The sequence below is a fragment of the Trichosurus vulpecula genome, chromosome 3, assembly GCF_011100635.1.
Source record: "Trichosurus vulpecula isolate mTriVul1 chromosome 3, mTriVul1.pri, whole genome shotgun sequence".
Lineage (NCBI taxonomy): Eukaryota > Metazoa > Chordata > Mammalia > Diprotodontia > Phalangeridae > Trichosurus > Trichosurus vulpecula.
This window is the reverse complement of record NC_050575.1, coordinates 48,945,012-48,972,522: the sequence shown is the minus strand read 5'-3', so window position 1 is coordinate 48,972,522 and position 27,511 is coordinate 48,945,012. Positions and strand designations below refer to the sequence as shown.

The window sequence follows — 27,511 nt, the reverse complement described above, 5'->3', positions numbered from 1 at the left end:
TTGTGGAGAAGTACCATGACCAATGGAATGAATCATGAGAAAGAAGAAACAGAACCAAAAAAAAAAAAACAAAAACAGTAGGTATTAATGTTTTGATGTCATCTAGTAAGGAGACGTCTCTAGTGGAGGAACCCAGAAATCTACGGTTGGTCTTATACTGTTTAACATTTTTATCAGTCAGTTGATAAACATTTATTAAGTGCCTACTATGTTCCAAGCACTGTTCTAAGTGCTGGGAAGACAAATGTGTGTGTGTGTGTGTGTGTGTGTGTGTGTGTGTGTGTGTGTGTACACACACATATATTTTTGAAAATATTCCCTGTCCCCACATAGACTACAGTTTAACAATGAAGACATCACACAAAACGATGCTGAAAAGCAGGAGTGGGTGGGAGGGGGAACCTACCTGACAAAGGGACTTGATGGAGTCTAGTCCAGGGTGTGCAGAGCTGATGAACCGGGCTGGGACCTCTCTTTAAATGAAGGTTTGGGGAGCTGTTTACTCCACCTTCCATTCCTTCCACTCAGACGCCACAGAGAATTTTTTTTATATCAAATTTGTGGATGACACAAAGCTGGAAGGAATGGCTAATATGTGGGATGAAAGAGCAAAATCCAAAAAGATCTTGACTGGCCAGAACAGAGGTGGGGAACCTGCGGCCTCAAGGCCACATGTGGCCCTCTAGGCCCTCAAGCGTAACCCTTTGCCTGAATCCAAACTTCCCAAAACAAATCCCCTTAATAAAAGGATTTGTTCTGTAAAACTTGGACTCATTCAAAAGGCCACACCCAAGGATCTAGAAGGCTACATGTGGCCTTGAGGTTGCAGGTTCCCCAGCCTGGGCCAGAGCATGTGGCTGAATCTGAAAGGGTGGTATGTAGTAGAGATAATTGTAGTTTCATACTTGGATTCAAAAAAGTCAGGTTTATTTCATAAGCATAAGATGAGGGGAGAAATGGTCCATCTGGAAATGATCTGAAGATTTTAGTGAACTGCAAGTTCACTAGGAATCATCAGGATGATTGGGCAGCCAAGAATGTTAGTGTAGACTTAGACTTCATAAGGAGGCCACAGGGTGCAAAGTTCAGAGTGTAATCATCTTTCTGTCCTCTGCTTTGGTTGGATCACATCTTGAGTAGATTCCATTCTATGTGCCACGCTTCAGAATGCACACTGATCATGTGGCAGGTGTTCAGAGGTTGGCTGCTAGGATGGTAAAGGGCCTCAAGATCATGCCATCTGAGGATGAGTAGAGAGTTAACTTTCTTCAGCACTCTGCTCCCTGACTGCAGGGATTCTTGTTTCCCTCCTAGATAAAGATGGCTAGCAATACCTGTTTTCTGTAAAGGATGCAATTCTGAGAAGCCAAATGGCCCTTTGGTCTATGGAGAGGTGGCCCCTGGAGCCTTGCCTAGAAATTTTGGCCTTTTGCATTTCTGAACCAGCTGTCCTAGAAGGATTACTATCAGAGCTGCGCAAAAAGCTGAAGGAGCTACAAGTTTACCAGAAGGTAAAACCACCATCAATCAAAAAGATAATAGACTATTTAGCTTATCTATGAGTTGACTATTTAAATGAGGATGGTAAGGACTTTGGGACAGATTTGCCTTTGCTATCTGTTAAGCTCTTCATGCTTTGTGTTTGTTTTATTTATACAAGGATCACTTATAACTACAATTTCATGCTTAAGTATGCATCCAACAAACATAGAGAACATTTAGGTTCCATTTATATTATGTGCAGAGAAGATTATATGCTTATTAAAATTGTTTTAGCTTAATTTCAAAATCCAGTTTGAAAGGATTATGACATTTCTAAGAAAATGTGGCTCTTGGATATATGTTATATTCAAGATTGAGAAGCACCTGAAAGCCGATTTTTAAAGAATGCATATAAATAACATGTTAAAAAAAGGTTATTATGGTGTTTTATCCCATCTATGGGATTATAGGGCTCTTAGGAAAATCCTTAATTGGAATGAAAATGAAGTCCTGAATTCTGCTTGGAGAACTCAAGATGTTGGCTCAGAAAGGCTTTTCTCCCTTCTCTTCAGTTTCTTGCTAGCAAGGACCTAAATTCAACCCTGAAACTAAGGGGTTTGTAAATAATAATAATCCTCAGATGGAGCCATGGCTTGTAGGAGTTCTGACAACCAGTGAATTACACATCCCCCTTTTCTCCTCCATTCTCCCTGTGCCCAAGCTTTTACTTTCTTTTTCCTCTTCCAAAATAGGGAAGGTGAGAAGATAGGAGTCTGAATCTACTGTCCTCTCAGATCTTTCAAAGCTTTTATTTTTCAATCTGTTTGCTCTCTGATTCCTCCTCCTTTTTGCTGGCAAATGTTTCTGGATCTCTTGATAGCTCATTTCCAGAACAGTCAAGGGACTTACTTACGGATCAAAAACCTGCCAGGGGTTTTTAGTGTTTTTCCTTATCTTCCCTTAGATTCTGGATTTGAAGTCCATCCAAAGTGGTCTGACTGGCAGACATTGAAGAGGTGTTGTGCTGACAACCCACCAGTGGTCATGGACCTGATTCTAGAGGCAAAAGTTGTCTTCCCAAACTATCCCCTCTCTCCTCCCAATCTCAGAAAGCTGTCCCTCTTCAGTATGTTTGGGTAGTGTGGGTCTCCATCTTCCTTGGTCTGGGGAGCTCTCATATGAAGCAAAAGGTCTCCTTGATCATTAGCTTCAATCCATCTACCAACTACCAAAAAAAACCCTAGTAATAATGAGGACCAGGACCTAGGACCCAGTGACCAATTCATTTTACTCCTTTATTTGAGCTTTGTCAGTTTGCCCTTGGAGGAGAGGTGAGGTGAGAACCAGTGAACTTCTCTCATGGTAAATAAAGGGAGAGTAAGTCTGACTGAAGGGCCTTCCTTCCCCAGCCTTGATCTTATCCAGGTCTTCAGAAGGTATCATGGCTAAGGAGAGTAGCTAGACCGTGAATTTCAGGGTTTGTAAATTGCATGGTCTCCTTTTGGCCTCAGTGCAGCCCTGTGAGGAGATGCTGTGATCCCTATTTTCCAGATGAGGAAACTAAGGCTCATTGAGTCTAAATGAGCTCAGATGGCAAGGGAGGGTCAGAGGTTGTCTCACAACTCTAACTGGCATTTTTCTCACATATCTGCTTGGTTTGGCCTGTAACCAGGTGACTTCTCCTCCAAGCAATAGCCTGAGGCTACTCTCAAGCTGTAGTAGGTGTTCCTTGTTATTCAGTTGTTTTAGTAAGTCTGACTGTTCAAGATCTCCTTTGGGGTTTTCTTAGCAAAGATACTAATAAAATAAATAAAATAAAATCATAAGATTTGCCACCACCTTTTCCATAGGGTTTTACAGCTGAGGAGCTGAGGCAAACAGGGGTAAGTGACTTGGCCAGGGTCCCACAGCTAGGAAGTGTGTGAGGCCAGATTTGAACTCAGATGAGTGAATCTTTCAGACTTCAGGCCCAGCACTCTATCCACTGCATCACCTAGCTGCTCAGAAATAAAGAGCCCCTTATTTTCTCTCATCTTTCTGGGAAGCCAGCTAGTGTACTAGCTGGAGACAAACTGCACTGAGTGCCACTGTTCTCATGATTAGAGACAGTATTGGGAAAGGCACCAGGAAGTTTGAGTTCTAAACCTAGCTTTATCACTGCCTATAAGGCTATGGCCAAGTCTCAGCCTTTGTTCGCCTCTGTTTCTGCTTCTGTGAGATACTGATAGTACCTCCTGTCCTATAAGAGTTGCAAAGATAAAGTGAGATTTTAAATAAATGGGAAAGTATTTTGATGATATGAATCCAATTCCTTATATTTTGTTTTTTAATGATTTTTTTTATTTCATTGAGTTTTTTATTTTTGGATATGGGATCTCCCTGTCTTGCTCAGGATGGAAGGATAGTGGCCACCATGCTGTGTAGTACAAAAGCTTTAACCTGCCTTTTTTCCCAACCTGAGCTGGATTGCCTATCCTTCAGCACCCTGGTGGCCCCCTGTTCCCTATGGCTCATCATATTAGTGCCAGATTTTGTGCAGGCACCCAATTGCCTTTATCCTGACTGCAGCTCAAAACTCCTGAGCTTAAGCAATCCACCAGCTATGGGGACAACAGACAGGCACCACCACCTCATACAACTCCAATCCTGATTTCTCCAGCTTTAGTCCTATAGTAACTGCTTCTTTACCACTCACGAAGTCTTCTTAGAGGTGCCCTAGACCCAGGCCAAGTGTATGGTGGAAAATCCAGGCAAGAGTTAGGTGTGTGATAAAGCTTTATTGGATTAAAAGCACATGTGTGAGGAGTGGGGCTGCCTCTATCCTATTCCAAGAGAATGTTTAATCGGCTTGAACCAAAAACATCTCCTCTACCTTCTAGAGAGTGGAGATCATGAAAAAGCCCTCCAGGTAAATTCATCCCCATTTGGTTGAAAAAGAGTAAGCCAAATCTGACATCGTTTCACTTTAAACACCACTAAGGACTCAACAGCAAGAGACAGAAAGAAAAATTCCATTTAAAATTACTGTAGACACTATAAAATATTTGGGAGAACCCAGGAATTTTATAATTCTTATGAACACAATTACAAAACACTTTTCACACAAAGAAAGTCACATCTAAATCATTGGAAAAATATCATTTTCTTGTGGTTGGGCCAAGCTAATATAATAAAAATGACAGGTTTACCTAAATTAATTTACTTGTTGTTACAACAATTTGGCTAGCAGCTGTTATGGGAGTGAAAGACCAACACAAGCCCAACAACAAGAACACTGCCAGCACAGGTTCTTTTGATCTGCTTTACTAAGGAAAGTAACGCTAGGGGGTTAACAATCTTATTTCAGTCCAACATACAAATATTCACTTAGTTCAGGGGAAAAAGCCAGCACCCTGAACTTCAGAGCCAATGTAAAGAAGTTACAAACATATATTATAAACAGACCAAATACAATTCATACTTACCAAGAAACTATCAACACGTAGGTTGACAAACCGGGAGGCTCTTAGAATGGCTGCCCAGAGTCCCCCACCAACACTCTTCTAGGAGCTAGAGCCTCAAGCAAATAGCTCTTTTCTCTCTTTTTATACAGTCTTTGGACATCATCAGATGTCATCTGAGTGACCAGCACTTAGGTGCATACATAGGTGCTCTGGTCTTAGCAACTCCCCTTAGGACCCTGAGGACTTCACGCCCACATAGGCTTAGCACCTAGTAGTTAGGGGTTCAGGCCAGGGCCTTTGCACCTAGTAAGGCTCAATCAAAGACATTTAATTTAGCATTCTAAAACAGTAAATAAAAAAGGCCCAACTTGATTAATATTATACTTGTTTAGTTCCATACCAATTAAACCACCAAAAATTATTTTATTGAGGTAGAAAAAATAATAACCAAATTCATCTGGAAGAACAAAAGGTCCAAGAATATCAAGGAAATTAATGAAAAGAAATGCTAGGGAAGGTGGCCTAGCTATACCAGATCTTAAACTGTATTATATAGTAGTAGTCATTAAAACTACTTGGTACTGGCTAAGAAATAGAGTGGTGGATCAGTGGAATAGGTTAGGTATGCAAGACACAGTAGTCAGTGACTATAGTAATCTACTGTTTGATAAACCCAGATTCCAAGGTCTAGGATAAAAACTAACTATTTGACAAAAACCTCTAGGACAGCTGGAAAATAGTATGGCAGAAGACCAATATCTCACACCATATACCAAAATAAAGTCAAAATGAGTTCATGATTTTGATATATAAAGGCTGATACTATAAGTCATCTGGGAGATCAAGGGAACATTTACCTGTCAGATTTATATAGAAAGGAAGAATTTATGACCAAGCAAGAGAGAGCATTATGAAATGCAAAATGAATAATTTTGATTACATTAAATTGAAAAGCTTTTGTACAAACAAAGCCAATGCAACCAAGATCAGGAGGGAAGCAGAAAATTAGGAAAGAATTTTTACAACCAGTTTCTGATAAAGGCCTCATTTCTAAAATATACAGACAACCGAGTTTAATTTTAAGAATGCAAGTCATTCCCTAGTTGAGAAATGGTCAAAGGATATGAACAGGCAATTTTCAGAGGAAGAAATTAAAGGTATCTATAGTCATATAAAAAAAATGCTATAAATTAGTATTGATTAGAGAAATACAAAGCAAAACAACTCTTAGGTACCACATCTCACTTGTCAGGTTGGCTAACATGACAAAACAGGAAAATCATAAATACTGGAGAGGATGTGGGAAAATTGGAACATTAATACATTGTTGGTGGAGTTGTGAACTGATCCAACCATTCTGGAGAGCAATTTGGGACTTTGCCCAAAGGGCTATAAAAATGAGCATATCCTTTGACTCAGCAATACCACTTCTAGGGCTGTATCTCAAAGAAATCATACAAATGGGGAAAGGACCCATATGTTCAAAAATATTTATAGCAGCTTTTTTGTGGTGGCAAAGAATTAGAAATCAAGGGGATGGCCATAAATTGGAGAATGGCTAGACAAGTTGTGGTATATGAATGTAATGGAATACTATTGTGCTGCAAGAAATGAGGAGCAGACTTCATAAAAACCTGGAAAGACTTATATGATCTGATTCTGTGTGAGGGTAGCAGAACCAGGAGAACATCATACATCATTACAGGTACACAGTATCTGTGGTGACTAACTTTGATAGACTTGGCTCTTCTCAGCAATGCAAGGTTCTAAGACAGCTCCCAAAGACTCATGATGGAGGGGCAGCTAGGTGGCTCAGTGAGTAGAACACTGACCCCTAGAGTCAGGAGGACTTGAGTTCAAACCCAGCTTCAGATACTTGACACACTAGCTGTGTGACCTTGTGCAAGTCACTTAACCCCAATTGCCTTGCCTTTTACCCTCCAAGAAAAAGACTCATGATGAAAAAAGTGATTCACATCCATATAAAGAATTACTAAGTCTGAATGCAGATTGAAGCCAACTGTTTGCTCTCTTTTTTTTGTTTTGTTTTTGTTTCTGTTTTATTTTTTCTTTCTTGTGGGTCATTCCATTGGTTGTAGTTCTTCTTTGTAACTTGACTTTTGTGAAAATATGTTTAATGTGAAGGTATAGGTAGAGCTTATATTGAACTTCATGCAGGCTTCAGTGGGGGGGGGGAGGAGAGGGAGGGGAAGAAAATTTGAAACTCAAAAACTTGAGGAACTGAATATTGTAAACTAAAAATAAATATTAATTAATTAATTAATTAATTAATTAAAAAAAGAAAAAAAATTAACTCTGCTAAGGCACACTGGACAGACGGCTGAGTCAAAAGAGACCTGGGTTCAAGTCTTTCCTAAGATACATTCTGGCTGAACGAACATGGGCAAATCACTTCACTCTCAGTGCCCCCTGGCAACTCTCAGATCATCGGAAGTTACATCTGAGCTGTTGATCTGCCTCAGTGAAGGGAATGTCCATACCAGGAGTTTAACCCCACCACCACCACCACCACCATTGGCATGGGCAGGGAATCACAAGTCCAAACCAAAGACTGGGAGGAAGGGGGGTTGCATCTTTAGTGCATCAGCAGTCACAGATCATTGCTTCATGTGGAAATTAAGAACATGTTACATAGACACATTGAGAGGCTGTTGCCCAGCTAGCTTTCTCTATATCTATAAGGTACAGCTGGCCAGCTGGGCTCAGCATTCAGTTCCCTGGGAGGACTTGGCCTAGATAGTTGTGGTTGGCCCCAGGGTTCACCTTCCTCTTCTACCCATCTTCCTTATAGCTCCATCAGAGAATCTCTGACTCCACCATGCGCCTTGATGTCACAGAACGTTCCCTTGACCAGCATCCCACCCTGGCTGCCTTTCACTTTTTAGCCAACTACCTCACCACTCACTTCTACAGGGAACTGACAGATACTCGACGCTATGAGATCCAAGCTCTATACGTGGGGTCTAAGGTAAGCAGAGCATTGCATAAAGTTTATACACATAAGAAAAACTGCAGCCCTGTGAAGGGAGCACTTCCAGTGGGGCTGCCCTATCCAGAATTCATAAATAGTATTTGCGATATCCTGCCATTTAGGCATCAAGCCTTCTGCTCCCAGGTACTTACCCTGGGATTGTCCTCCCTGCCCTGGCACACTCATGTTCTTTGTAAACCCTCCCTGCACTGCCTGTGGCCCTCACTAGGCCACTCCATCTAGACCTGCCTTCCTTCTCTAGATGCCTCTGGCCACTGGGAAAAACTACTTGATTGCCTTGGATGAAGGAGTTTCAGACTTTGGCAGGCAGTTTATGTGATGCAAACGTAGACATCGCAATGCAATTAAAACCAAAAAATGACATTTTATACGTATAATAGTTTCCCCTACATACTGAAAGTCATAATTGTGGAATACATGGTGATTCAGACAAATACAGACCTCCAAGTGTTACATGTCAGACTTGGAAGAGGCCTAAAAAGACCGTCTTGTTTCCATCTCAGAGGCCATAGCTTTCTGTATGACTTTATATATCCTAATGCCTCTGTTTGTCTAGATCAGAATTGGGGTTTTCCTCTCCCAAGAGAAACCAATTGGTTGTTCTTATGGGTTAGATTGCACTCCACAGGCCTTTAGTATCACCCTAAAGTTCCCATATTACCATCCTTCCTGTGATGAAACTCTCATACAGGTTCTGCTGACTTTGCCTGAGATGCACCGGGCCAGCTACTTCAACCTGTCTTCCAGCCCCTTACTCATGTTGGAGCAGCTGCTGATGAACATGAAAGTGGACTGGGCTACTGTGGCTGTGCAAACCCTACACAACCTGCTGACTGGGCAAGAAATTGGCTTTACTGTGGAGGACATTGATGCACTGTTTCCAGATCTGCAGGGAAAGCACTCGATTTCCCATATTCATTGAAAGAAAAGCGATCAGGTAGGTGATTGCCAATAGCACACTCTGGTCTTGGGATGGCAAAGAACCAATATAGCTGTGCTGCACTTCTAATTCCCCTCCCCTTTGTTTCCCTGAGTTGCTAAAGGTCATAGGAGGGTAATTATTGTGCAAGAAAAACCCTGGATTTGGAGGCCCTGGTTACAAAAGCATGCTGGGGTACCAGTGTGTCTGAAATGACATGTCTACTTCTGGCATATTAGCAGTCATTCCTTAAGTTCTATCACTTCTGGAATCACTCCATTACACTACAATTCATTACTGAAATAGAAGCAGCCTCTTGGAGTGCTGAAGTAAAGTGAAGCCAGTACTTGAAGTAATCTGGGTTTAATCTCCAGGTGTAAGCATCCTTTCAAAGTCCTGACACCTCCTTTGGGCATTTTGAGACTTGGTTTAGGAGAACTCAGTGTTCACTTTTGTCCTCTAGCTAAAGGTTCAGCTCTTTCTGTGCTCAGGTACCAAAGCAGAAGGAAGGAACCTATATGCTCTTGGGTTATAGCGGCTTTTAATTCTCTCTATATTCTCAAGAAAGCAGTGAAATGTTCATCACCCAAACTGAACTGGCTTTGAGTTACTTTTTTTCCCATTACAGTGAACAGTGTTACATTTTTTTTGAGCCATGCTTTTAACAGCATGTCATCCATAATTTACCTGATTTTTTTATTTTTTCTCCTTAGATTCAGTAACTCACCTCCAAGACAGTTTTAATCAGACGTCAGAGCCTGAGACTTTGTCTAGGTCAATATTACTTGAGTTGTCTGCTGCTACTTTTCCTGGTAAGAAAAATTTCTGAAATTTTCCCTACTTTTTTGTTTTTTTCCTCTAGTGCTATCTTCAAGTTCCCTTTTTTGCCTCTTTCTAAAACAACCTCTGCATCTGACATTCTGAAAATCATTCTTTCAAGCTCCTCTTTCTGGGTTTGATCTAGCTTTGTATACCGGAGATGGTAATTTATGACCCTGTTGTGGAATGTTTTGGGAGCTATTTCTCACTATCCAGATTTTTCAAGCTCAGTGGAAGCATTAGGTGAGCCATAGAGACTAAATTCACCTTCATCTGTTCCCCTAATTTATTGAACTAAGGTAAAAAGATGTCTTTGGAGAGGAAGCTGAATTCTTCTCCATCCATTACCAGGAATCCAGAAGGCTGGGAGCCTCCATAAACAGCCACCTTCTTGGGGTCTACATAGAAGAGATTATCTGATGAGTTTCCTCAGATATTATTTAAATGTCATTATTATGTCATTCCTATGTCATTTACTTATTTAAAAATCTTCCAAGATTTCCCATGGCCTTTTGGTCCAACTCTAAACTTTGTTACCAGTTTAAGGCCTTCTACATTCTGGCTTCAATAACTTAATTTCTTCATCTGTAAAACTAAGAGGTTAGGCTATGATCTCTAAAGTCCCTTCAGTCCATTGCTCCTACCTTTCCAAACTTAAATCCCACCATTCTCTGCAAAAACCCTCTGTTCCGGGCACTGGGTTTTTAATTACCCCTGTCTGGAATGCCTTTCCCCCCTCCGCCTATTGTATGTTTCTGAATCCTACCTGTTTTTCAAGGTTGGTCTTAAAGTCCAGTCCTCCTCCACTAGATTTTTTTTCTTTTTTTTTTATTTAATATATTTAGTTTTCAGCATTGAATTTCACAAGAGCTTGAATTACAAATTTTCTCCCCATTTCTACCCTCCCCCTCACTCCAAGATGGTGTATATTCTGGTTTCCCTGTTCCCTAGTCAGCCCTCCCTTCTGTCACCCCACTCCCCTCCCATTCCCTTTTCCCTTCCTTTCTTATAGGGCAAGATAAATTTCTGCGCCCCATTGCCTGTGTATCTTATTTTCTAGTTGCATGCAAAAACTTTTTTTTTGTTTTTGAACATCTGTTTTTAAAACTTTGAGTTCCCAATTCTCTCCCCTCTTCCCTTCCCAACCACCCTCCCTAAGAAGTCAAGCAATTCGACATAGGCCACGTGCGTATCATTATGTATAACCCTTCCACAATACTCATGTTGTAAAAGACTCACTATATTTTGCTTCTTCCTAACCTATCTCCCTTTATTGAATTTTCTCCCTTGACCCTGTCCCCTTTAGAAAGTGTTTGTTTTTGATTACCTCCACCCCCATCTGCCCTCCCTTCTATCATCCCCTCCTTTTTTATCTTCTTCTTTCTTCTTTCCTGTGGGGTAAGATACCCAGTTGAGTATGTATGGTATTCCCTCCTCAGGTCAAATCTGATGAGAGCAAGATTCACTCATTCCCCCTCACCTGCCTTCTCTTCTCTTCCTACAGAACTGCTTTTTCTTGCCACTTTTATGCAAGATGATTTACCCCATTCTATCTCTCCCTATCTGCCTCTCTCAATGTATTCCTCTCTCATCCCTTAATTTGATTTTACTTCTTTTAGATATCTTCCCTTCATCATCAACTCACCCTGTGCCCTCTCTCCCTCTCCCTACACACACACACACACACACACACACACACACACACACACACACATATATATATATACACACATACATATATACATACATACGCACTCACATATACATATATATACATAAACACATATATATGCATATTCCCTTCAGCTACCCTAATACTGAGGTCTCATAAATCATACACATCATCTTTCCATGTAGGAATGTCAACAAAACAGTTCAACTTTAGTAAGTCCCTTGCAATTTCTTTTTCTTGTTCTTTTTCTTGATTACCTTTTCATGCTTCTCTTGATTCTTGTGTGTGAAAGTCAAATTTTCTATTCAGCTCTGGTCTTTTCACTGAGAAAGCTTGAAAGTCCTCTATTTTATTGAAAGTCTATATTTTGCCTTGGAGCATGATACTCAGTTTTGCTGGGTAGGTGATTCTTGGTTTTAATTCTAGCTCCATTGACCTCCGGAATATTGTATTCCAAGCACTTCGATCTATTAAGGTAGAAGCTGCCAGATCTTGGGTTATTCTGATTATGTTTCCACAATACTCAAATTGTTTCTGGCTGCTTACAAAATTTTCTCCTTGATCTGTGAGCTCTGGAATTTGGCAACAATATTCCTAGGAGATTTCTTTTTGGGATCTATTTGAGGAGGCAATCTGTGGATTCTTTCAATTTCTATTTTGCCCTGTGGCTCTAGAATATCAAGGCAGTTCTCCTTGATAAGTTCTTGAAAGATGATATCTAGGCTCTTTTTTTGATCATGGCTTTCAGGTAGTCCAATAACTTTTAAATTATCTCTCCTGGATCTATTTTCCAGGTCAGTGGTTTTTCCAATGAGATATTTTACATTGTCTTCCATTTTTCCATTCCTTTGGTTCTGTTTGATAATATCTTGATTTCTCATGAAGTCACTAGCTTTCACTTGCTCCAATCTAATTTTTAAGGTAGTATTTTCTTCAGTGATCTTTTGGACCTCTTTTTCCATTTGGGCAATTCTGTCTTTCAAGGCATTCTTCTCCTCATTGTCTTTTTGGAGCTCTTTTGCCATTTGAGTTAGTCTATTTTTTAAGGTGTTGTTTTCTTCAGTGTATTTTTCAGTATTTTTTGGGGTCTTCTTTAGCAAATCATTGACTTGTTTTTCATGGTTTTCTCACATCCTTCTCATTTCTCGTCCCAATTTTTCCCCTACTTCTCTAACTTGCTTTTCCAAATCCTTTTTGAGCTCTTCCATGGCCTGAGACCAGTTCATGTTTTTCTTGGAGGCTTTTGTTGTAGGCTGTTTGACTTTGTTGACTTCTTCTGGCTGTATGTTTTGGTCTTCTTTGTTACCAAAGAAAGATTCCAGTCTGAGACTGAATCTGGGTGTGTTTTCACTGCCTGGCCATGTTCCCAGCCAACTAACTTGACCTTTGAGTTTTTCAGTGGGGTATGACTGCTTGTAGAGTTAAGAGAACTATGTTCCAAGCTTGGGGGGATGCGCCAGCTCTGTCACACCAGCACTCCTCCTTCCCCAAGAACCCCCAACTTGGACTGGACTTAAATCTTCAGCAGGATCTTCACTCCTGCTCTGATCTGCCACTTAATTCCTCCCACCAGGTGAGCCTGGGGCCAGAAGCAACTGCAGCTGTAGTTCTGTAGCTGCCCCACCTCCGCTGGCCCTGGGGCAGTAGCTGAACCTCGAACTCCTTCCACTCCCACAGCTTTTCCCACTAACCTTCTCTGTTGACTTTGGTTTTTGTTGGTTGACAAGTCTGGTAATTGCTGCAGCTCACTGACTCAGGGTGCTAGGGCATGATCTGCCCGGCTCTTGTTCTGGTTGGTCCACACCGCCCACTCTGGGCTCTGCTCTGCTCTGCTGTGCTCCCTGCTCTGTGCGGGATAGACCTCACCCAGAGACCATCCAGGCTGTCCTGGGCTGGAGCCCTGCTTCCCTCTGCTATTTTGTGGGTTCTACAGTTCTAGAACTGGTTCGGAGCCATTTTTTATAGGTTTTTGGAGGGACTCCGTGGGGAGCTCATGTTAGTCCCTGCTTTCCAGCCACCATCTTGGCTCCACCCCCCTCCATTAGATTTTTTTTAATGGCCATAAATATTAAGATTAATGCAAGCATTTTATTTTTTTCTTTTTTATGGTTCTTTTTATTTATTTTTAATTTATGGGATAAAAGAAGCATTTCCATAACACAGTACAGTAAAAAAAAAAAAGATGATTGCATATGAAACTGCAAATCTGTTATGCACAACTTGCTATTACTTTCAAATATACAACAAAATTATCACGTAAACTTCTTTTTTTTTATTCCCTCTCCCTCTCCCACCCTAGAGATGGGTGCCGTTAGACCCATATAGGTATATATATTCATATATATATAATTATTCTCTGCATACTTCTTTTTATCAGTTCTTTCTTCACTAGATTTTTAACTAACCTTCCTGACCCACAGTTCTCTTTCCTTTAGGTTCCTATAACACTCATTTAGCCCTTAGATGTGTTCTTACATTGTCACGTTTTTAAGTGTGTTTATGCTTTGTCCAGCAACTTCTCAACTACATCATCAACACCTTAAGGAGAGGGGCCATATTTTATTCTTCTTCATAACCCCTGTGGTGCCCAAAACAGTATCCTCGAATATAGAAGTATCACACTTAGTGCAAGCAGATTAAAATTTAATGGGCATGCGTTCAGCAAAATAAGCAAAATATAGTAAAATATAAATGCTAGTTTGTGGTTCTTTAAGTCAATACGCAGCCACAGGGATCCATTTCTGTTTGAGTTTCATACCACTGCTCAAGTACTCAATAGATATCTCAGTATATATGGCTGATAAAGGCAGCAGACATTTGTGGAGAGCCCCAAGGTGTTTTCATCACAACATTGCACCTCTGTTTTTCTATACTAGTTCTCTTCATGTACAGACATCTGAACACTGGATTGAGAATCAAAAGATTTTTGTTTTAGCGCCAGTTTGGATGCTTCCTAGCTGTGGGACAGTAACATCTCTCCAAGCATCAGTTTCCTCATCTGAAATATAGGGACAATCCTCTATTGCCTCATAGGATTTTTATGGAGAAAGCACTTTGTAAACCTCAAGAAGCAACATAAATATGAGCTGCTATTATTATCTAGTCCCAATTCTTACTCAGCACGTGGCCTCGGGTAAATCACTTAAGCCCTCTAAGCCTCAGTTTTTCATCTGTAAAACATGAAGATAAATAAACATGCTTTATATAATCAGTAACTATGGAACAAATGATGGTCTCCAAAAACATTTTGAAATTTGTAAAGGACTCTTTTGTAAATGTGAATTCCCATTATCTGAACCTGGCTCTACCACTTAGTAACCATGTGACCTTGAGCAGATTACTTACTCTAATGTTCTGATACCATTATAACCGGGAATCCTAAATTCTTGACTCTGTCACTCACTGACTTTCAGACCTGGTACAATTTGTTGTTTATATCTCAGGTTTCTCATTTGTAAAAAAAAGAACGATCATTTTCTTTTCTATAAAGATAACAGATAAGATCAGGAAAATATCCTAAACTCTTATTCCTTAAAAGTAAGCTGGTGGTCTCTTCTCAAGCTTTTGCCTGGCCACTGTAATATAAAGCCTTCCAGGAATAAAAAGTGTCTCTAATAGCAGCCCTTTGCCTAATCTGGTTTACAAATCCAAATAACAAGATTTAATCTCCTTTATAAGAGAAAACCCCTTATGAATTATCTTTTATGCCTCAAAACTCTGAAGGAGTTAAATTTTGTCAAGAGGTGAGTATCATAGAGATGGTAGCCCAGAGGAAATTCCAAGCCTAACTTGGTTTCCTAGACCTGCAGTCAGAGTACTCCTGAGTCATTCTAATTGTATACGTATATTCTGGAAAACAGAAACAGGAACCTCTGCCTTGCTCTTCTGACCTCAAATCTCTCTTTTGTGGCCTGGCTTTTGTCAAGCAGCACCCAAAAACCTTACCACATTGGGACTTAGCAAGGTTACAATATTCAGAGGTACAGTGTACTTAGTAGATTTCGAGCTTTTCGTCTTTGAGTTGGTCTTAAGAATCTTAGATTATTTTTCCTCTGTAGTACCCAGAAAACTTTGCTCTGAATGGGACCAAAAAAGTTGCTTGCATGCCACGAAGCAATGACTATGACATTTCTTAGCATATAATACATGACATTTGTCTCAAAAAAAAGATAGCCAACACAGCCAAATTAGAAGTTCTAGGTTAATGACATATTGATATGGTCTGGCCCACTTAGCTCTATTCAAGCTCTAACTTTAATTCTCACTTTTCATCTGACCTTTTGGAGTCTCCTTTGCATGATCTCCAAGCTTAAAGGAGAGAAGCTTTCCACAGAGTGAACCCTTGGAATTTGTGCCCTCTGAAAAACTGCCAGCTAGGCAGGAGTGGGTACCAGATGAGATGGAAATCACCTGTATGATGTGTAGAAGTGAACTTTTCACGATGGTAAGCAGCTGCCTGCTTCATTTCTTACTAAGTGAGAGGCAGCCTCAGCTCAAAACGAAGGAACCTATGTTCTAGTCCCAAGTGTGTCACTAATAAGCACTTCCTTGTCTGTAAAAATGGGGATGATAAAACTTATCTACCACACACTTTGGCCATAGGAATGAAACAAGGTGATAGATAAGTAAAAGTGCTTTAATAAAGTATTATTATTGAGAAATATAGGTTATTTGATTGGTTTTATTGATCTGGCTGGCACAGTGCCTGGCACATAGTAGTAGCACTTAATAAGTGCTGATTCATTGTTTAATTGAAAGCCATTGTTAAAAAGATGTGTGGGTATCTCTTCTTTCCCACTGTGTTGTGCTCACCAGAAGGTAGAACTAGTTTTCATGATCAGCCCAACATTGCAGAATCTTTAATGAACTTTGAAGTTTCTCCCTTCAGCTGAAAGAGAGGTAGGGATGTCAGATTGCATGTGTTTGCTTTAGCACCAAGACTACCATGTCCTCTGAGCACATAATATGAAAAAACTGGAGAAAAGAAGGAAGGGAAGGGGACTCCATTGATAGAACCATTTATTAATTTATTGATAAAAGCATTTATTGATCTACCCATCTCCCCTTTCCTTTCCCCTCCTCTCTATTTCTTAGTTTAACCACCGTCATCACTGCCGTCGCTGTGGCAGGCTCGTGTGAGGCTCTTGCTCCACTAAGAAAATGGTTGTGGAGGGCAGCAGAGACAACCCAGCTCAGGTGTGTGACCAGTGCTACAGCCACTACAAGAAACAGTGAGTAGAGGTTAGGACAGCAAGGGCTCTGCTCATTCCCCTAAGCCTTCAGGTTCCCAAAAGCCTGCTTCTCTGACATCAGCCTTCCTGAAACAAACATTTAGTGACTTCTGGAGTAAGGTGTTGGTAGACTCATAGCAGGACAAGCTATGTGTAGGTAGGGCTAATCCCTTCCAGCCAAGATGAGAAGAAATATGTGTTCAGGGTTTCTGTCATGGATTCCTCAGTGGGAGGGATTTATTTCTTCATTCTGACCCCAAAAGTCTGTGTGTCTGCACTTAGTGTAGCAACTAACTCCTTATCCACTTGAAATACTCTCTGCTTCATAGATCCCACCTCCTAGCTAACTGATGCTTAACTAAAGTTTGTTAAGTTGAATTAAATGTTTCCTATCCCAGTTGGGCACTACTGTATTATGAAGGCAGAATTTATGATTTCAAAGAGAATTATACATATGTCTGAAAGGTTCGGAACCACAGGATATAAGGAATTCTCTAGGTAGGAGGCAGAAGAATTAAAGCATGTATTTAAGCTCCAAAGTAACAGACCCATGAACCAGCATCCCCATTTTGATATTTTGATTAAAAGCTTCCAGGCCCTTGGCCTGTTCCCGCTGCACCTGGCCTGTCCGCCCTCGCTGCCACCACCGCCATGCTGCCCACCGCCCTGCTCCGCTGCTGCGGCCCCCGTCTGCTGCGCCAAGCCCGCGTCCCGGCCCCTGCGGCCCTTCCGGCCCGCGCCTACGCTGAGGCCACTCCGGCTGCCGCCGCCGGCATCCCCGGCCAGATGTCCTTCACCTTCGCCTCCCCGACGCAGGTGTATTTCAACGAGGCCAATGTGAAGCAGGTGGATGTCCCAACCCAGAGTGGGGCCTTTGGGATCCTCGCTGCCCACATCCCCACCCTGCAGGTGCTGAAGCCCGGCGTGATGACCGTTCATGCCGAGGATGGCACCACCACCAAGTATTTTGTGAGCAGTGGTTCTGTCACAGTGAATGCCGATTCCTCAGTGCAGCTGCTGGCAGAAGAAGCCATGGCTCTGGACATGCTGGACTTGGCAGCTGCCAGATCCAACCTGGAAAAGGCACACTCGCACCTATCGGGGGCATCAGATGAGGCAGCCCGGGCCGAGGTTCCGATCAGGATAGAAGCCAATGAAGCTATCGTGAAAGCGCTGGAATCATGAGCTGGGGAGCCAAACCACTGGAGTCCTCCAGAGATGGTGTGCCATTCTGCTCCAAGGCACTCACCTTGAGCTGAAGAGACCAGGAAATAGCCAGGAAGGAAGAGGATGCCTACCCCCCAGTCCCTCTTCCTGCCTACCCCCCCTGCCCTCCACACCCAGATTAAAAACCACAAGGGTTCTGGACTTTAAAAAAAAAAAAAGCTTTCAGGCCCAATAAGTCCGCCTCACAAGAGTAACCAGGAGGCCACAGAAAAGCATGATGATATAAACAAAATCACATACATGCTTCCCCTCTACGGTAAAAAGATTACCCACTGGCCTCAAGTCCTTGCTCAGCACTCCTCGGTCCACACATGGATCAGCTCTGCTACCGGCAGCTCCTACTTCAGCTTCGCCTGTAGCTGTCTCTGGCTCCAATGGAAAAAGGGATCTTCAAGCTGTCTTCTCTCCTCTTAAAGAGTTTTTGACATCATCAAGCGTTGCCTGAATGACCACAGCCGATTGGTTCTTGAGTTGGCCCCTCCCCTTAGGACCCTGGGAGGTTCACATCCATGTAGATTAGGTTAACACCCAATAGGGCATGGCTCTGGAGTTAACACCTCCCCTTAGCCAGCCCCATGAATCCTCACAAAGAGGTGGACTTAAACCCACATGGTCTAAAAGCCTCTAAAAGCCCAGACATGTAAACTAAGCCCTCCCTGGAGTTAGCCCTACCTCGGGCCCCCGCCAAGGTTCCACACCTAACAGGGCTCTGGGCCTGGGGCCCAGCACCCAGCAAGGCTCAATGAGGTAAACTGAGTCACTCAAAGAAAACAAAGGCCATTCTGCTTACACCAGATCAAGTTGAAAATACTGCAAGCAGCCAGAAAGAAACAATACAATCAGGATAACACAAGATCTATTAGTTTCTACATTAAGGGATCAAAGGGCTTGGAATATGATGTTCTGGAAGTCAGTGGAGCTAGGATTAAAAGCAAGAATCACCTATTCAGCCAAACTATTTTGCCAAGGCAAAATATGGATTTTCAATAAAATAGAGGACTTTCAAACTTTCTCAGTGAAAAGATCAGAGTTGAATAGAAAATTTGACTTGTAAACAGAAGAATCAAGAGAAGCATGAAAAGGTAAACAAGAAAGAGAACTCATAAGGGACTTACTAAAGTTGAACTGTTTTGTTTACATTCTTACATGGAAATATGATGTGTATGATTCATGAGACCTCAGTATCATAGTAGCTGAAGGGAATATATATATATATATATATATATATATATATATATATATATCCATCCATGTGTGTGTGTGTGTGTGTGTGTGTGTGTGTGTGTATAGACAGAGGGCACTGGGTGAGTTGAATATGAAGGGATGATATCTAAAAAAAAAATAAAATTAAGGGATGAGAGAGGAATATATTGAGAGAGGGAGAAAGGGAGAGATAGAAGGGAGTAAATTATCTCACATAAAAGTGGCAAGAAAAAGCAGTTCTGTAGGAAGGGAAGAGGGGTAGGTGAGGAGGAATAAGTGAATCTTGCTCTCATCAGATTTGACTTGAGGAGGGAATAACATACACACTCAATTGGGTATCTTACCCCACAGGAAAGAAGGGGGAAGGAGATAAAACAGGGCTGACAATAGAAAGGAGGGCAGACAGGGGGAGGAGGTAATCAAAAGCAAACACTTTCGAAAAGGGACAGGGTCAAGGGAGAAAACTGAATAAAGGGGGATAGGATAGGAAGGAGCAAAATATAGTTATTCTTTCACAACATGAGTATTGTGAAAGGGTTCTACATAGTGATACATGTGTGGCTTACATTGAATTGCTTGCCTTATTAGGAATGGTGGGTGGGGAGGGAAGAGGGGAGAGAATTGGGAACTCAAAGTTTTTAAAAGCAGATGTTCAAAAAAAAGTTTTTGCATGCAACTAGGAAATAAGACATACAGGCAATGGGGCATAGAAATCTATCTTGTCCTACAAGAAATTAAGGGAAAAGGGGATGGGGGGAGTGGGGTGACAGAAGGGAGGGCTGACTGGGGAATGGGGCAATCAGAATATACACCATCTTGGAGTGGGCGCAGGGTAGAAATGGGGAGAAAATTTGTAATTCAAACTCTTTTGAAAATCAATGCTTAAAACTAAAAATATCAAATAAATAAATAAACAAATAGATGAATGAATGAATGAATAAATAACAGATTAGCTAGAGAAATCAATGGCAAACCACTCCATCATCTTTGCCAAGAAAGCCACAGATAGGGTCAATGAAGAGTAGGACATGGCCTTAAAGTGAATGAACAACAAGCAATGATCACCTAGACATCTCTCCATCTTGCCCAAAGGAGAGCATGGGGTGCTTCATCAAATGGTTTTCTAATATTTGCAGAAACTATATCCATAGCCCTCCTTTGATCTACCAGGTTAGTAACCCTATCAAAGAAGGAAATCAAGTTAGTGTGGCATGACCTGTTCCTCATGAAGCCATACTAGGTCTCTGTGATCACTGCTTCCTTTTCTAAACTGTGACTAACAATCCCTTTAATATTGTGTTCAAGAATTTTGTCAGGAATTAAAGTCAGATTCAGTAGCCTATAGTTTTCAGAGTCCATTCTCTTCTTTTAAAAATAGTGGGGATATTTCTTTTCTTTAATCCTATGGTACAGCTCCCATACTTCATGATTCTTTTCTTGTTTTTCTCCACAGTCTTTCAAATATCGTCAACAGTAGCTCATCAATTAGATCTGGTTCTATCAGTAACCTAGGATACAGTTTTCTGATCACAGGAAGAGAAATTAGGCACTCTCTTTCTACCCACCTACTTATCTTGGCTACCAATTCCTTTTTAACCATTATTGTCCTGTCCTATCCAGACCAAAGATCATTCCATTTTTCAATGCAAAAAGGAAAAAAAATAAAGGTGAGGTGCTATGCTGTCTTTCTTTCACCTGTTATATTTTTCCCATCCACTACAAAGAGTGGTCCTATCCCTTCTTTGAGCCTCCTCTTTTTTCTCAAAAATATCTACCAATGGGGGCAGCCAGGTGGCACAGTGTACACACATTCTATCTTCTGGTCTTTCATAAGTGCTCATACCTATCTAGAATGTTCTCCATCCTCACTTCCACTGCTTGGAACCCCTTATACTCTCAATGGTTCACCCTCAACAACCCCTGCTCTATCCCTGGGACCTCTCCTTTTCAAGCGGGGTCATTGAACTTCAGCAATGTCCATGAGCACACACAATATCTTCCTTTACCAAATATCGAAAGCAGGGAATCCTTTCTTTGAGCCACAACCACTACTTACAACAAAACAGAGAAGGTTAATGACAAACCTCAATATATCCCTTTTGTAAATATTCCTTCTGGTGGCTCCAGTTTGAGTGGCCAGGATAGAAATTTTGAAAGGAAGTTTCCCACACCCCATTCGTTCAAATATCACATTAGGGTTCCGAATTCCTGGTCTGTTTTCTGTCTCCAAGCTGGTTTGGGACAGGTAGGATCACTTCTTTATTTCTGCCAGTATCCGTTTTCAGTCCTCCTTCAGGACTGAGGGAAACATTTTGCCAGCCATTGAGGAACACCTGTTTGCCTAAGCGCCAGAGGTAAGAAAGTCAGGACGTATACAGGAGAAACCCTGTCAAAGAACACCACAGTCCAGGTTTGCATTCTCTCTGGTCTATCGGTTCGTGATTTGGGACCTAGAAATATCTTGTCTTGAGTTGGCCCAAGTCACAAAGGGATCCATTTTCTCCCTCCCAACTGAGGGAGGTTCTTTAGCCTAAATGGTCTTACAAAACCATATGTTCTCAGACTGTCTTGCAGTTTCAGGAGGAGGGGCCTGTGCTTTGAGCCATTGGTTTGGTTGTCCTGCCACTGGATTGGGATGACTGTGGAAGAGAGAATGAGGCCAATGACTTCCTGCGACTCTGCCTCACTTAAATCCCTGCTTTCCTTCTTCCAGAACCTATTCCACAGCCGGTCTGCCCACCCACCCACTTAAAACCAGACTCCTGGAATTGAGAGATAGAGAAATGTGGTTCAAACACCATGCTTTCAGGATCTTTAGGGTCCCTTCCCCAGGACCTCTCCTTTTCAAGTGGAGGGTAAGTGGGGGAAACAAAAAAGGCTCATTCCTGCCACAAGAAGGAGACCGACCACTTGAAAACTGACCATGTACTAGGGCATAAAAACCTCACAATCCAGTGCAGAAAGGCAGAAATAGTCAATGCATGCTTCTCAGATCATGATGCAATAAAAATGATTTGTAATAAAGGACCATGGAAAGATAAACTAAAAATTAACTGGAAACTAAAGAATCTAATCCTTAAGAGTGAGCGGGCCAAAGAACAAAGCATAGAAACGATTAAGAACTTCATTCAAGAGAACAACAATAATGAAACAACATAGCAAAACTTATGGGATGCAGCAAAAGCAGTTCTTAGGGGAAGTTTTATGTCTCTAAATGCTTACATGAATAAAATAGAGAAAAAGGAGATTGATGAAATGGGCAAGCGACTGAAAAAGCTAGAAAAAGAACAAACTGAAAATCCCCAATTAGATACCAAATTAGAAATATTGAAAATCAAAGGAGAGATTAAGAAAATTGAAATCAAGAAAACTATTGAACTAATAAATGAATAAAACTAAGAGCTGGTTTTGTGGGGGAAAAAACAATAAAATTGATAAACCACTGGTCAATTTGATTAAAAAAAAAAACAAAGAAAGAAAGAAGAAAACCAAATTACCAGTATCAAAAATGAAAAGGGGGAATTCACCTCCAATGAAGGGGAAATTAAAACAATAATTAGGAATTATTTTGCCCAATTGTATGCCCATCAATTTGATAACCTTAGGGAAATGGACGCATATTTACAAAAATACAAATTGCCCAGTCTAACAGAAGAAGAAACAAATTTCTTTAATAGCCCCATCTCAGAAAAATAAGTTGAGCCAGGCATCAATGAGCTCTCCAGGAAAACATCTCCAGGGCCAGATGGTTCTACACGTGAAGTCTATGATCAGATAATGAATTTCAGAGTTCACAAACATGGAAGTCATGCATTTGTGGGTGATGGCAGGGTCAAGCATTCCTCAGTCCTACAATTGTGCTGAACAAAGCCAGGCAGCAAAGGCTGAGTGACCCCAACAGTGACAGAATGCAAACCAAGTACAAATCCCTGGAATTTTAGGATTGTCTAACAACTTTGCTGAAGGAATCTTTTGAGTATTACTTGTTTGTTTATTTTAGTTTAGTATTTGAGAGGCCAACCAGAATTTTGCCAGATAAGACTTTATTGTAATTATTAGGTACAAGTCATTGGAGAAGACCCTTGAAAGAACAATGCTTAACTCTGCCTCAGATCTCATTCCGAGTCATAAATGTGGAACTGTACTTCTCTTTGTCTTTCTCTCTCTGTGTCTGCGTCTGTGTCTGTGTCTCTCTGTCTCTCTCTGTCTGGACAGGAGGAAGGCTTCCATGCCCATCTGGGAGCTCAAGCTCATGATGTCACATTCAACCCCTCATTTTAATATAACTCACCTTCTGTTGTGTTAACCAATCAGAGCTGATTGCCATTTTTCTTTCAGAAGAACATATATGCCCTGAGCCCACTGCCATGATTGGCTTTGGTCTAAGAGAGAAGGCCAAATGACAATCCTTTTATTAATGATATATTGGCCTTATTAATAAAACTATTAAATTACTCAGACATTCTGTCTCTCAAACCTTTTTAATTGTAACAGCTTCATTTCAGCAAATTGTATGGGGAATCTTCTTGAAAGCTTTCCAACTCCTTTTTGAAAGCCTGTTTTTTGATATCTAATGTAATATTTATAGGGCCCAATGTTGCCTCAGCCTCAATGTAAATGAATGGGAGTTCATCATCCTGCTTTCCTCTAAAGCTAGGCAAAAGACATGTAAGCAGAGAATGTTTCCTTATAAATGGATGAAATTCCATAGAATTCTAGAACATCTGCTGTCATTCAGGGAATTTATTTGACTTCCTCTTCCTAGATCCTCACTATTCTCTTCATTGTATTCACCTATTAAATAAAATTCCATCAGATTTTGTTTGCCCCAGAAGTGTTATTCTCTGTTAGTAAATGTTCTACCAAAGAAAATCCTTTCTGCCAATTGAGGGAAAGAGAAATGTTTTAAGGTGACCCAAAATGCTAGAAATTCCACAGTTTTGGCCTATTATAATGTATCAAATTCAATGAAACATAACAACTCTTGATGAAATATGTTTCCCACTCAATGGTTTACCTTATAAGAAAAGGTTTGTCCTTGTATCAACTAACATACATATATATGTATGTATATACACATATGCATGCATATGTATATATACATATATACATATGTGTGTGTGTGTACATATATTCATTCATTCACTGTCCCAACTTGTAAAGGTAATCAAACAACATAAAATGTGCTAATGTGCTTCATAACATTCTTCCTCCTAACACAAGCCTTAAGCATCAAATTCTCATTACTCTTTCCAATGCAAATGAAACATTGAATTCAATGACTTTTACTTTATTCTGTCTTGAATATGCTTATTTTTTTTTAAAGAATGTGCTCTTCATTAAAACAATCTATTTGCTCTGGTTCAATTGGGTAAAGATCTTTGGATGCCCTTGTTTGGATCTCTGTGCTTTCTATGTAATAACCTCTATCAACAGAAGAGTTGAAACCTAAGCAATCAGTATTGAAGCATGGGGATTACAGGAAAAATCCCTTTGTGAGGGATTATTTTAAGACACAGAAAACATTGCTTCATTCTAGAAGATTATATAGGAATCTTTTTAAAAGCTTTCCACCACTGTTTTTAAAGGTTGCCTTTTGACATTGTGAACCTGGATGTTGGTAAAAGGAAACAACGGACTAGATAATAAAAAAAATTGTTTATATATTAATATATTTATATTTATATATTAATTCCCATAAGCACAGCCAACAGACATACATGTATGGGATTGAGCCAGAGAATGTCTGACTACTTTGTACAGAAACATGAACAGGTTTTATATTATTTAGAACAATCACAATTCAGCATGTTACTTAAATTTATGATCCTCAGGTATGTTTGACCATAAGACAAGGATTTCTCCTAATTGAATAGAGTTGTAAAGGATGTTGACAAAAGTCAGTTGAAACTACAACCTAGAGTCTCTGTGTCTCATTGCATTCCATAACATAGTATATACCTGTAGAATATTAAGCAAGGTAATCTCTCTTGGGATTAGGGTCTCATCCTTAATGACTAACAAGGGTCAGCCCAGTCTGGCTTTGTTGACAGAGATAAGGGTATTTCCTGAGCAAACTTTTAGAGAGAACAAAGGAGCCCAGGTCCTGGATCTTCATCCAGTTACTGATTAATTCAGGCTCTGGGTCTACTTGAAATTAAAAATGATATAAAATAGTATAATATTTTCCACATTTCCTCCTTTTGGTCAAAGGCAAACTGAAAGTTTCGCCTGTAGACCAAGGAAGATTGGAAAAAGAAAATATATATGATAAAAAATAATAACAACAAATAACAAGGAAAATTACTCCTCTTCTGGGGGGTGGAAGGGTAGTTCTAAAAATCCTTCCTTTGTTGACTGGGGAGATGAGCTAATCTCCATGTCCATGGTGGGCCCCGAAGACCAGGGGAAAATAACCATGGATAGCATTATTTTCTTTGCTAAGGTAGTAGAACATTTACGAGCCAAAGTTAGCCCTAGTCGAATTCCTAGTAGGACTAGAGTAAATAGAGTAAGCACCCCAGAGGCAGAAAGAAGGAGGGATCTGAGTAAACTACCTAACCTGGGGGAAAGAGAACTAAACATATCATACCATTGGTCTGTCACAGCTTTTTCCCTTAACTGGGTGGCATTGTAATACAAGGAAAATTAGGAACCCCTGAGAAACCCCTAGCTACTGACAAGCACCCCCAGAAAGAATGGACTCAGATATCTTTGGCATTTAGCAAACCCCCTAGGACTCCATGACTCCACCAAGGAATGTCAGTAGATAGGACCATCCCACTGAAGGATAACCTGGCAGACCCTGTCTAGCAGATATCCCTGGGGCTCCATGACTCCACCAAGGAATGTAACTGAGATTATCCCACTAGTATGATAACCTGACTGAATCTTTTGATCAGCCAGGACCTTCAAGGAATGTAAATGAGATTATCCCACTAGTACAATAACCTGACTGAATCTTTTGATCAGCCAGGACCTTTGTTCCTGTTTCTTCCCCCACTCTGTACCCCCATATCCTATATAAGCCAAGCCATCGCCCCAACACATTTGCCATTGATTTGTGGTGCCGTACCCTGATGGCCGCCGGTTAATAAATTCTCCACTTAAAACTTATACTCTGTGGTGTGTCTCGCTCGCTTCTGGTACAACAGCGAGATGAGGCAGTATTTCGTGTTACCGCCCTGGAGACACACACAGAATTCTGGACCTCAACAGGGAGTCTCTGCCCCCGATCCACCTTCTCTCACTTCAGAGGGCCGGCTCCTGGGGATTTCTTTTCCTAGGACTCTGATGTGGAGTGATGGTCTCAGAGAATGGGCTCTTTGTTGACCCGTCCCTTTTCGGCCTACGGAGAATTCTGGTTTGCAGACCTCTAGAGGTAAGGTTTTTCTGGTTTGGGGCTAGCCATTTGGGTCTCTGATACCATGCTAAACCCTGACGAGGCTGTGGTACAGAGCTAGGGGGGCTGGGACGCCACCCTTCCTATTGGGGTGTGGGAAATGATGAGGGCACAGTCTCTGGGAACCCCTTGAACCCTTGTACTCTCCTTGAATCTTCCCACTCGACCTGGCCTTGGCCTGAGGCTATAACCATTAAGCCCAAATGCCTACCTTGCCCAGTCCTCTATTGTCCAGCTGTTTCCCACCCTTAATCCTGTTTCCCTTCCATTAAGGAAACTTGTAAAGAAATAGGGCTGGTTAGTTAGTGCTTGGAAGGGTAGGCTCCTTGCCCTCAAGGGGCTGCCAGGCCCCACCTAGGGAGGAGCCCCTTAGAAAACTAAAGGGATTTTTTTCCTGCTCTTATCTTCCTTGGGAGTTCAAAAAAATCCTTTTAGGTATTTTTGTATAAGATGAAACTTGGAAAAAGTGGGTGCAAAATTAAATTTCTCTTTCTTTCATAAGTTCATTCATGGCCAGGCAAAAGTTCCTATACCTGGGCCAGAGGTAGTGGTGCTGAAGAATATACAGCTAAATGAAGTGTATTTGGGATGTTAATGTATTAATATATGTGATACACGTATTTACATATTAATACATTAATATATAATACCAGAAGTAATAAGACCAACAGTTCCTATATTGTATCTGGAAATATAATAGATGTCATCTGAAAATTATTGTTTCTGTATTTCTGAATTTGCATTGTGTTCCCAAAAATTCTCTTAGATTGTGAAATTTGAGAAGACCATTGTGTGGTAAGAAATGATATTATAGCAATTTTAATCTGATTTTGATATATGTGAATTGGGTTTTTAAAGGGATGTGATAAAATTGGGAATGGTTATAACAAGTAAATAATTAGTAATACTGATATTTAACCATGAGAACAGACTTTCTGTGTGAAAAAGTTTTCTATTATGAGAATATATCTGGTGATTTAAAGTTATAGTTTCAAATAATGATATGAAAGATTCTCTGTGCAAGGAGATTTAGAAATGTGATCACCTAAATTGATAAAAGGGTTGTTTCAAGTTTTAAAATGCATAATTATGTTTAGGGC

The 27,511-nt window shown here is 40.8% G+C and overlaps 1 protein-coding gene across 1 annotated transcript; it reads left to right on the top strand.

The window, feature by feature from the left end:
- The first annotated feature begins 17,230 nt into the window (after positions 1-17,230).
- LOC118844756 (ATP synthase subunit delta, mitochondrial-like) lies at positions 17,231-17,774 on the top strand. Its single transcript, XM_036752730.1, has one exon. The coding sequence runs from the start codon at positions 17,231-17,233 to the stop codon at positions 17,762-17,764; it is 534 nt and encodes a 177-aa protein (XP_036608625.1). The 3' UTR covers positions 17,765-17,774.
- The last annotated feature ends 9,737 nt before the right edge of the window (positions 17,775-27,511 follow it).

What these genes read in the sequence shown, in the direction of transcription:
- LOC118844756 (XM_036752730.1), top strand. Translation starts at nt 17,231, where the DNA reads ATGCTGCCCACCGCCCTGCTCCGCTGCTGCGGCCCCCGTCTGCTGCGC.